This window comes from Pseudorasbora parva, chromosome 13 (assembly GCF_024679245.1).
Source record: "Pseudorasbora parva isolate DD20220531a chromosome 13, ASM2467924v1, whole genome shotgun sequence".
Taxonomy (NCBI): Eukaryota; Metazoa; Chordata; class Actinopteri; order Cypriniformes; family Gobionidae; genus Pseudorasbora; species Pseudorasbora parva.
Window position 1 is genome coordinate 32,967,876 of NC_090184.1, and position 12,337 is coordinate 32,980,212.

The 12,337-nt window shown below is 42.5% G+C and overlaps 1 protein-coding gene across 1 annotated transcript; it reads left to right on the forward strand.

Annotated features, from left to right (window-relative positions):
• The first annotated feature begins 5,858 nt into the window (after positions 1-5,858).
• cpox (coproporphyrinogen oxidase) lies at positions 5,859-11,224 on the forward strand. The gene is made up of 7 exons (XM_067412717.1): positions 5,859-6,559; positions 7,596-7,739; positions 7,974-8,084; positions 8,171-8,312; positions 8,747-8,965; positions 9,818-9,922; positions 10,518-11,224. The coding sequence occupies exons 1-7, from the start codon at positions 6,019-6,021 to the stop codon at positions 10,600-10,602; spliced, it is 1,347 nt and encodes a 448-aa protein (XP_067268818.1). The 5' UTR covers positions 5,859-6,018; the 3' UTR covers positions 10,603-11,224.
• Positions 11,225-12,337: the final 1,113 nt, after the last annotated feature.

Here is a 12,337-nt window from a genome sequence, read left to right on the forward strand (position 1 = left end):
GTGAGGCGCTTCATGTGTTCAGAGATGACATTTACGGAAAAGTAGCTATAGCTTACGGTGATTGGTCAGAGGCTGAACAAGACGCTATAGCTGTTGAAGTTTTCACAAATGGCCTGGGTGATGCAGAGCTAGTTCAGAGATTGTTAGAAAAACGTCCAGCCACACTAGCTAAAGCTTATGAGATCGCCCACCGCCATGACACCACTAAGAGAGCTGCTTCCTATGTCACCAGCATCATGCAGCCAGTGGCCCGCAACTTAAATGAACGCAGGCCCCGGGCCGCTGTTGTCAGAGAAAGAGATAGCGATGAGACTGTGATTACCGCTACTCCTGTAGTTAGGCCAGCACCCAGTCACTTTGGCCCAAACACGTCGGAAAAACCACTAAAGCAGCACAAGAACTTTAAGAAAGGTGACATCCGGTGTTATAACTGTAGTGGTTGGGGTCATAAACATAGCCAGTGCCCGTCTCCTCAAAGAAATACAAAGGGTTTCCGTTCAAGCGCAGCCAAGGAAAGCCCACTGACCACTGTGTTCCACCTTAAAGGACAGAATCGGGAAATGAACATTCACTTGCGCATGTCTGAGCTGGAGGTCTGTGCAGTCTTAGACAGTGGAGCGCGGAGGAGCGTGCTGCCCCTCCACCAATACAACGCCATCCACCCGGATGTGAGACCACCGCTTCAGTCATCCGTCGTAGAAACTTTACTTGGGGTGGGCCCAGGGGACGTGCCAGTGCTTGGTGAGGTCAAGATACCGGTCAGTATTAACAACCGTCAAGTGGAAGTGAACTTTCTTGTAGCAGACATAGATGGCAATGAGGTGCTGCTTGGCCATCCTTTCCTCACCCAAGCTGAGGCCCGCCTTGATTTCGGTAAGCACCGCATAATTCTGTTTGGAGAGGAAGTGCCCTATTTTCACCCAGAGACTGTTCCGAAATCACACGCTGTCAGAGTAGCCAGAACTGTTGTAGTTGAAGCGGGACAGGAGTACCTAGTGAAGGGCAATGCATTCTTCTGCAGAGAAGCCCAGGGGGACATGATGCTTACTCCCACAAAAGGCTTTGTTGAAAAGCACAAAATACTTATCGCCAGAGCCCTAGTCAATGCCCAGCCCACCAACATCATTCCGTTACGCCTCTTTAACCCTGGCAATAAGGCTGTGACTATTAAAGAAGGAGCTATTGCAGGCCTCCTCCAGCCAGCTGAAGCTCTATCTTCGTCATGTGTCCCCGGGACGGCCGAATTCCCAGCCAGCCCTCCTGCAGTTCCAGAGCACCTTCAGGAGCTCTATGTTCAGAGTTCCACTGACTTTGATGATAATGAAAAACTTGAGTTATCTAATTTGTTGTGTGCTTACGAAAGCATCTTTTCCAGGGGACCTGGTGATCTGGGCCGGACCAGTCTCGTCCAGCATGACATCATAACCCGGCCGGGACCTCCGGTGAAGCAGCCTCCTCGTCGTATGGCTGGGGAGAAGCAGCGGAGCGCAGAACAGCAGATCAGTGAGAGTCTCCAGAACGGCCTCGCCACGCGCAGCCACAGCAGTTGGGCCTCACCGATTGTTATGGTGCGTAAAAAGGATGGGACTTATCGCCTTTGTATAGATTACAGAGCGCTCAACAGCCACACCATCACAGACGCGTACCCGCTACCCCGCATACAAGACACGCTGGACACACTCGCCAACGCCAAATGGTTCAGCACTCTGGATCTTACTTCGGGTTATTGGCAAGTGGAGCTAACACCAAGAGCCCGCCGTGCAGCTGCCTTTTGCACCCGTAATGGATTATTCGAATGGAACGTTATGCCGTTCGGCTTATGTAATGCGCCGGCGACGTTCCAACGGCTTATGGACCGCGTCCTTGCTGGCATGCAGTGGGAGACCTGCCTCGTTTATCTGGACGACATCATCGTGCTAGCTAAGGATGTTCCTGAGATGCTGCAGCGACTAAGCCAAGTGTTCCAGAGACTTAAACAGGCAAATCTTAAACTGAAACCAGCCAAATGCTGCCTGTTCCGCCGTCAAGTTGTCTATTTAGGTCACATTGTGTCTGAGCACGGGGTGGCCACTGACCCCAATAAAGTCAGCAAGGTCCGAACTTGGCCCACTCCCACCTCAGTCCAAGAGGTCAGACGTTTCATTGGCCTCGCCTCCTACTACCGCAGGTTTGTGAAAGACTTTGCCTCCATTGCCGAACCGTTACATAACCTGACGAAAAAGAATGCACACTTCCAGTGGCACGTGGAACACCAAGCCGCTTTCGACACGCTCAAGCACCGCCTCACCACAGCCCCTGTCTTGGGCTATCCACTGGACCATGGTGAAATGATCCTGGACACCGATGCCAGTGACACAGGTATCGGCGCTGTCCTGTCGCAAATGCAGAGTGGCACCGAACGTGTGTTGGCATATGGTAGCCGCAAGTTAGGCAAAGCGGAACAGAACTATTGCACTACGAGGCGGGAGCTGCTAGCCATTGTCGACTTCACATCACATTTTCGGCAGTACCTACTTGGGAGGTCTTTCAAGGTACGAACCGATCACAGCAGTCTGCGCTGGCTCACGCGAATGAAAGAGCCGGAAGGTCAGCTAGCCCGGTGGCTTGAGAAGCTGGCGGAGTACGAGTTCGAAATCATCCATCGCCCAGGTCGTTTACATATAAATGCTGACAGTCTCTCCCGCAGGCCCTGTCGTCTGTCTTGTCCTTGTAATCTGCAGGACCCTTACTCGCAGCAAAGAACCACAAGTCATCAAGCAATTCAGTGTGAGTTGGACGCTGACACCGGCTCCCTGCTGCTGCGTCCGGTGGGGGTAAGCGCTGCCAATGTTACTAATACAGACACTTTAAAACAAGCAGAGATGGTCTATGTGACAAACACCAACGAGACCAGACTGTTTCTTGGATGGACTATGGAGGAGTTGCGCCAGGCTCAAGCTGCTGATACGGACATTGCACCAATCAGAGCTTGGTTGGAGGTCAGCAATGAGCGGCCCCCATGGGTCACAGTCTCTCCATGCAGCCCAGCCACCAAAACGTACTGGAGTCAATGGAGAAGGCTGTACTTCAGAGACGGAGTACTGGTCCGCCGCTTTTACTGTTTAGACGACACACAGTTCTATCCTCAAATTGTTCTTCCACGCAAAATGCAACCCGATGTTATGCGCCAAATGCATGAAGGGCCAGTAGGTGGGCATTTTGGTATCGAAAGGACTGTGGCCAGACTTCGAACCAGATACTACTGGTACCACATGAGGGAAGATGTGGCCCTCTGGTGCCAGACTTGTCTAAACTGTGCATGCAGAGCCAGACCCCACAAGACTCCCCAAGCGCCCATGGGAACTGTCAGAGTTGGAGCTCCCATGGAGCGCGTTGCGCTGGACATCATGGGCCCACTTAATGAGACGGAACGTAAAAACAGTTATATACTCGTAATACAGGAGTACTTCACGAAATGGACTGAAGCATTCGCAATCTCGGATGAAAGGGCTGAGACAGTGGCAAACATTGTTGCAACTGAATGGGTGTGTCGCTTTGGAATGCCTCACTCTTTGCATAGCGATCAAGGACGTAATTTTGAATCAGCGGTATTCAAAGAAATGTGCCGTTTGTTTGGCATTGACAAAACCCACACTACACCCTTCAGACCGCAGTCCGACGGCCAGGTTGAACGTTTCAACGCCACACTCCAAAAGATCCTGGCTTCTACTGCAGAACACTGTCACTGGGATTGGGACCTGATGATCCCATATGCAGTTATGGCCTACAGAGCGACCAAGCACAGCGCTACTGGTTTCACCCCCAACTTCATGCTGTTCGGCCGTGAAATAAGTGAGCCAGTGGACCTTGTGGCTGGTTTGCCCCCAGACTCTGACCATGCCCCTTCAGTCCCCGAGTATGTGCAACAAATGCGTGAGCGGCTGGAATTGGCTCACAATATCACCCGAGAAGCCCTCGGTGAGTCAGTCCAGCGTGCAAAAAGACAATATGACAAAAACGCTTGCCACACACAGTACAAAGTCGGCGACACGGTGTGGTACCTCGTCAAAGGAACACGCCATGTCAAAAACAAAGTCAAAAAGTTCCTTCCCTCCTACGAAGGACCTTACTTTGTAATGGGACAGTTAGACGATCTAGTCTATCGGATCCAAAAGAGCCCCAGAGCTAAGGTCAAAGTTGTCCATCATGATCAACTTAAAAGCTATCGCAGCCGTGAGGCCCTGGATAACACCTGGGTCCTGGACCAATCCAAGAGCTGGACGCCTTCTGAGGTCCTGCCACCCGCTGTGGACGAGCACCCAGCAGACCAGGAGGATCTCGGCTTACACAGCCTCTACTCTCCTGGCTCCAGCGACTCCCGGCCGTCCACTCCACCTGCTACTAATTCTCGCATAATTGGGTCTCTTCCATCCACTCCTTCCCATGTGATACTTGACCATGGTGGGGGTGCGGTGGGAGAACCACACCACCAGTCTCCGCGCCAACCTCGGCCCCAACGTCAGCGCAGAGGACCGGTCCGGTACGGGGACTGGGTCACTGAGTGAGTCGAGTATGACAGTTCATATTTGCAGTAGAGACTACGCAGTTACGTTTTGGACTCTAGTCCAGTTTTCTAAATGTTTCTACAGAAAAGCATTTTTCTTTGTTTGTTGTTAAAAAAAAAAAAAAGGGTTGTTTTTAATGCTTTGTCAGACTTGCACTTTATTGTATCCAATGTATGTTCTGATCACTACCAGATTAGGCAGACAGTATTACCACTGGTCACCGACGAATAGGATTTAAAAGGGGATGTACTCCTCTGTTTTATTAGAGACTATTGGGTTTCTACTATCGTCATTTATCTGGTCATTCCTGTATACACTGTTGAATGAGCTTTAGAACTCTTAGCCCCGTTTAGACACTTGTTGAGTTAGTAAAACCTACCTATTTATTATTTGGAACACAGCTATCTCTTCACATTTTAGGCCTACAGATATCGAGAGTGTGTTCTATAAGTATATCTAAATGGAATGGAATTAGGGTTAATTGCCAGTCCATGGTGGGGGTAGTGTTGTGGGATGTGTCTTTACGTGTTTAGTTGGGACAGCTCAGTGCGTGTGTGTGGATGACAGTGAGCGCGTGCGCGTGTCCGAGGAGCGCGCGCCCCCCTGAGTGAGTCCCCGCGAAGCAGCGGATGTGTGTGTGCGAGACAACAGTAATACGGTGACCAGTGCAGTTAGACCAATGTGGAGTGTATTTCTGTGCAGTTCGAGAAATAAAGCATATTAAAAGGCGGCAAGACGTCTCCTGGTCCTTACATGCCACCATCACACTAGACAACGTAAAAGTTAGGGAGTTAACCCCGGGAGGAAAACTTCCGGCCCTGGAGAAGACGGATCTCCCCTGTATATTCCAACCACGGTTAGGAGTCAAAAGCAGGAAAGGTTAACACAAGTATGTCCTTAATAACTTATTTCACCTTGTTGTTAGTTGTTGTCTATTCATATACTTGATATGCTTTGGAAATATTCTCATTTTTAACAACCATTCCAGTAAAATTTAGCTGACTGACACTTTCCTAGACTGCACTTTCTTACAAAATTCTTGTCAACAAGATTAACACAAAGGCGTAATTGTACATTGCTATTATTAATAAATATTTATTTGTTAATAAAAAGTATTTATAAAAGGACATAGTGTGAATTATAATTGAAGGACTTTGCACTTGCGTTTTTTAAAGCATTTTTAAAATACTTTTTTTTACATCTCGGAAGTACAGGTCAAGTTTAGCTTGTTTTCAACGTCTATGGTATATGTAGTCCGTATTGAGTCGAATAAAGTTCTAATTATATGTGGAAAAACTCAATTTCCCAAAATACACCTCGACTCGCATACAGCAATTAAGACACGCCTCCGCGGGCAGAACTGTTGGAGAAGCTACGTGCAAAACTAGATATAGTCACTTTACACCCTATTTATGGTTCAGTTATCAACTCACAGCTCGTGGAGAGATACAGTTGTTCTGCCTCAGTACACAACATGACTTCTGTAGCGTTGTGCACAATAAGCAACTCCGCGAGATCAATAGCGAGACTGTGTCAAGCGTCCCGCTCTGCGCATGGTACAGCTGATTTCCACGCTTTCGTAGCCCGTTACTCTACCCTCCGTAAATGTGCCTTTCTTCCGGGAGGAAAATGGTCACTCATAAGAGCAGGAAGGAGACAGATGTCTCAAGCATCGCCGGGGAGGATCTCACTCGGACGGTACGGTAAAGGTGTGTTTCTGGCTGCTGGGGCGGCAGCTGTCACTGGTGTTGTGGCGGCAGGTGTAAGTCACTTTCAGCGGGCAGAAATGGCAACGAAGATATCCAAGTTTGAAGAAGAGGAGGAAGACATGCGGGAGAGATGCAAGTCGTTCATGTCTCCACCAGTCACTGACATCAAGGTCTTAGAGCAGAGGAAAGATGCGATGTCCACGAGAATGGAGATGCTCATCATGGAGACACAGGCTGCATTCTGTAAAGCCCTTGAGGAGGTGGATGGAGGCACGTTCAAGGTGGACAGATGGAGTAGAAAAGAAGGTTGTTTTATGGATTTATTATGAATTTCTATGTGCGTTTTATTCAAAAACATTTCAAGTGTTGAATGAAACTTATAAATTATGTACCATAATTAGTGGCACACAGGCAAGCCTTAGATAAAGTAATAGAGCAAACATATGGTCCAAAGTCCTGATTTATGTTTAGGGCAACAGGTCTATGGAAGCCCTTTTTATGGATGAGATGATATATAAATAAAAACATGTTTTGGTAAAACATATTTATAACATAATATAATTTAAAAAGTCAACATTATTAAATTAAAGAAGGCATTTTGGTAATAATTACTAGGTTTGTATCTCATAATTATTGCTTGAATCTAATTTCTATATTATAAACTAATATTATGACTTTTAATCTGGTAATTTCTATTCTTTATCTCTCAATTTTAACGTATGTGACTTATCACATACTATACACTAGTACAATTCACTGTGTACACTTCTGTCTAGTGTGGGAATTGTATAATTGTATACAAGTTATTTTGTAATCCAACAACAAAGAAATGGACTTCATATGTCATTATATGCCTTTCCAAATTTTCTTTTTAAAAACAAAATTTTGTCACACTTTATTTCAGGGCCTGATTCTCACTATTAACTATGACTTTTGTCTCAATAAATGAATAGTTAGTAAGGTAGTTGTTAAGATTAGGTATTGGGTAGGATTAGGGGGTGTAGAATATGGTTATGCAGAATGTAGTAGGTTCACCCTACTAACGAGCTGACAATATCCTAGTAATATGCATGCCAATAGCAACTAGTCAGTAGACTAGTTGCAATACACTAAACTAAAGTGTTACCCATAATTTAATTGGTTCTGTATCAGTAATGACAAAATCTTTGTGCCAACTTTTGTATATTCCATATATCAGTGATTCTCAACCAGAGGTTGGAAATATTTCGATTTTGCTTTGTTCTACCTACAACATTGAGACATTAATAAATTAATTATTAGCTAGACATTGCATGCTGGTGTTACACTGTAACAAATCATGTTTCTCTTGTGTCTGATAAAGGTGGAGGGGGCATCAGCTGTGTGATGCAAGATGGGAAGGTTTTTGAGAAAGCGGGTGTAAACGTGTCCGTGGTGTTTGGGAATCTCACCGAGGAGGCTGCCAAGCAAATGCGCAGCCGTGGAAAAGTTCTGAAAGGGAAAGATGGTGAGAGAATGACTTCCCATTTCGAGGTGAATGCAGAGTGTGGCTGAAATCAGTTCCTTAAATCTACAGTTCTACTTCTAGTTTTTCATTTTATACTCAGTTTGAACTGTCAGTGGTCTCAAGGCTTTTACTTTGATTATTTGTCATGCTTCATGGGAATGAGAGTGATTGAGAAGGTGTGACGTCATGCACAAGTTATTGTTTTTACCGTTTAGCGTTATCTCTGTGTTCCAGGAAAGTTGCCGTTCTGTGCCATGGGCGTGAGTTCAGTCATACACCCCAAAAACCCCCACATTCCCACAGTGCATTTCAACTACCGATACTTTGAAATTGAGGAAGCAGATGGTGAGTGTTTTGCCCAGTCATTTGAAGGTGTGTGAAGGGAGATGTTGTTATCTGTGCCCCCCACCCATCTCGTTCTCTCCTCTCAGGCACAAAGCAGTGGTGGTTTGGTGGAGGAACAGATCTCACTCCTGTTTACATTAATTTGGAAGATGCCGCCCATTTCCACAAGACTTTGAAGAAAGCATGTGACAAGCACCATCCTAAATATTACACAGACTTCAAAAAGTGGTAGGAATCGTGTGTGTGTGTGTGTGTGTGTGTGTGTGTGTGTGTGTGTGTGTGTGTGTGTGTGTGTGTGTGTGTGTGTGTGTGTGTGTGTGTGTGTGTGTGTGTGTGAGAGAGAGAGAGAGAGAGAGAAAGAGAGAGAAAGAGAGAGAGAGGAAAAAACTGGGTGTATTACAGCTGTTATGGGTGTGTGTGTGTGTGTGTGTGTATGCGTATGTGTGTAGTGTATAAGCGTTATATCTTCTGGGTGGATTTGAACTGTTTAGCAATGATAAGATTTCCCATTATTTGCAGCAGCCAGTGTATTGTGCCACTCTTTTGTGTTGTAACATCTAGTAGAAGAGTAGTTCTTTTTTTCCTTTTCATTTGTAATTAAATAGATTTGTTTTCTTAATATTAGGCTAGCATCGCTAAAAAAAAAACATTCTTTTTTCAAGGTGTGACAACTACTTCTACATCCGTCATCGAGGGGAGACGAGAGGCATTGGTGGGATCTTTTTTGATGATTTGGATTCACCCAATCAGGAGGAGGTCTTTAACTTTGTGAAAAGCTGTGCTAAAACTGTGGTGCCCTGTTACCTGCCCATAGTATACAAACATCTAAATGACTCCTTTACCCCTGAGGAGAAGGACTGGCAGCAAGTCAGGAGAGGCAGGTTAGTTAAAGAGGAAGTCCATACGGATTTGGATGGTCTTGTTTTTATAAGGTTCAAAAGTTGGGTTCAGTAAGATTTTTTTTTAAAGGATAAAAAAGAAATAAATTATGACTTCCATTCAGCAATTTCATAAGTTGATCCAAAGTGACAGTAAATACTTACAGTAAAAAAAAAAAAAGTAACCTCAAAAAATGTATTACCCTTTTCATCACTGATGAATATGAAATATTACCTGAGCACCAAATCAGCATTTTAGAAATATTTCTGAAAGATAATATGACACTGAAGACTGGAGTTATGATGCTGAAAATTCAGCTTTGCCATCACAGGAATAAATTACATTTTAAAATGTATTAAAAACAAAACCAATTATAAATATTTAAAGTATGTCACAATATTACTGTATTTTTGATCTCATGAATATCGCCATGATGCACATAAAATACTTCTTTAAAACTTTATTGAGTCAAAGTTTAATACTAAAGAACCATTATATAACCTGCATGCAGAACTAAATAAAAATAAAATAAAAATATGTACAACAAATATATATTAAAATTATTTTGAACTTTTATTCAGATTCCGTAATTTCAGGTGCTTTTATTACAAATATTAATAATATTATTTAATTAATAATTTAGATATTAATAATATTTGATAATCATTATTGATTAATCATCTTCATTATTATCTAAAGAGCTCGCGCATCTTAATGGTTTAACCATAACAGAAACAAACAAAAAACTAATTTAGTAATCATAAATACTGTTAGTTTAATACATTTTTAAAGCACTGTATGTCATATGGATGTAAATGTTTGGCAGGTAACCAAACTTTATTTGTGTTTCTTAGATATGTGGAATTTAATTTAGTGTATGACAGAGGGGTGAAATTTGGCCTGGCCACACCTGGGTCACGCATCGAGAGCATCCTGATGTCCCTACCGCTTACTGCAAGGTATATGAGCAAACTGTACCGTGTCAGCTACTGCCTTTTACCAGGGATGATCCTTCTGAGCTTTTTGTACATCATTTTGTGAATTGTGTGTACTTTCATAATTTAAAGGGATCGTTCACCCAAAAATGTAAGTTCTTTCATCATTCACTCACCATTGAGTTGTTCCAGAAGTGTATACGTTTCTTTCTTCTGCTGAACACAAAAGATATTTTGAAGAATGTTGGTTTACGAGGCAGTTGACGGCACCCTTTGACTTCCAAAGTACTATGGTCTTGTAAACCAACATTCTTCAAAATATCTTCTTTTGTGTTCAGCAGAAGAAAGAAACTCATACTGGTTTGGAACTCGAGGGTGAGCAAATGATGACAGAATTTTCATTTTTGGGTTATATCATGCATATTTACAGCAACATTTTTTTTTTATCTATGAGGTCAGCTTATACCACACCCAAACCGACCCTGTGACTTAAGCTCTGGATTTTGCTGCTGTTTCTTCATGTAAAATCAGCTCATATGACAACCTCAAATGATAAAGGAAATTTGTATTCCTCATGATATGACCCTTTTAAAAACTCAAAGTAAATGTTTCATTTCAGGTGGGAGTACATGCATGAGCCGGCAAAAGGCACCAAGGAAGCAGAGATGCTGGAGGCCTTACGGAACCCTAAAGAATGGATCTGAGGGAGAGGAAGACTCATTCGTCCACTCACCAATATTGGGTGGGAATTGTGAAAATGGAGGGTGGGTTTGACTCTGGATACCAAACATATCAGCAAGCGCTAGATGTTCAGATAGAACAACATTAAAATAGACTATGGCAGGATAAATTCTTACCATTTGACTCCCTGACTTGATTTTGCTGACTGACTGCTACACTGCACGATTACTGGCTTGGCTGTAATGAACTCTCTATCACTGCCATTGGCTGTATGGATTCACTGTTTTCTCCTGTGACAGTGTTACTTAGTTACAGCTTTGTTTCTGATTGCGCTGCTTTAATTATGACTACTGGTGTATTTCGAAAACCTTTAATGACCTTGGTATGCTGTTTTTGAATGGACGTGTCAGTCACGTATGTCTAAATGGTCATGTTTAACTTGTGCTGATGCAATCCATGCCATTATTGCTTCTAGCACTGGTTTTTTTATTTTTGCCTTTTTTTTGGTCCTGTCCTGCATTAACAGATCTCTATTCCAGACCAGTACTTGCCCTTTTTTATACATATATTAAAATTTGAACAAAGAATATTCTCAGCACATATGTAATGTTGATGTTCTGCATATTAAAAAACAACCAAGTGTTTTTATATGTGGTGTCATTTGGTATACTCTTGTCAGTAAAGTAGTTAACTTAAACTGCTAAACTGACATTCAAGTTCACATGTGGCATGGTCAAACATTACAGTTTTTTTTATTCGTTTTGGCACTATTTTCACAAGTAAGGTGTACATTTTCAAAACTCATAGTACTAATATAACAACAGATCATCAAAAGTTAACTTTTTTTCAAACATTTCAGGTTATTTTCAATTGTGTTAGTACAATACACAAAACCACAAAGTATCCTTTTCACTACACAAAATAAGAGTTTCATCTACATAACTGTTTAATTCACAATAACCACCTTCCATAAATCTCTTACTATCAAACTTTTAATTTGCATCTCTTGTTCAGTTTAATATATGTGTCTATTATTTAATCCAACTGATCGTAATGGTTAATCAATGTATCATTTGATACACACACACACACATATAGATAGATAGATAGATATTGATTCTATAGACGTAGATAATCCATTTTCGATATGGATGACTATATGTAATTATTTTTACATTATAAGCTATTTATTTTAGATTATAACCACTATGTTCAAAGTTTGTGTATGGCCTGGAAAACTACATTATAGGGACAAAATGTCCCTATAAAGATGTCAATATCCTAAATCCTTGTACTTGCGGGGACATTTAGCGAGGAAACAAGCTTATAAATATAAATTATACAGAATTCGTTTTTTTTTGTGTGGAAAATGTAAAAATGCAGAAAGTTTTGTGTGATGAGTAGTTCTATAGCCCAGAACCTCATGGTGGTGTCATCATAACTTTATCACACTTTTTCATAACACTGAATAGATACTTTTACAAACATCATGGATTACTTTACATTAAGTTAGGTAATGTAAGCATATTTTCTTATGTGGCATCTGTAGCATGTGTTACTGTAATTAATTCAGCAACGAGGGTGATTTGAAACTTGTATCTTGCATTGTTTGCTGTTGGATGAACTGGTTGTTAAGAGTACTAAATTGAAAGATCATACTGTTATATTTTGGTGATTAAACCAAAAGTTCTTATTACATTACAATAATTGATTAGTAATTACGATAACGTGGGCTGAAAATATGTGCTACTGAATGAA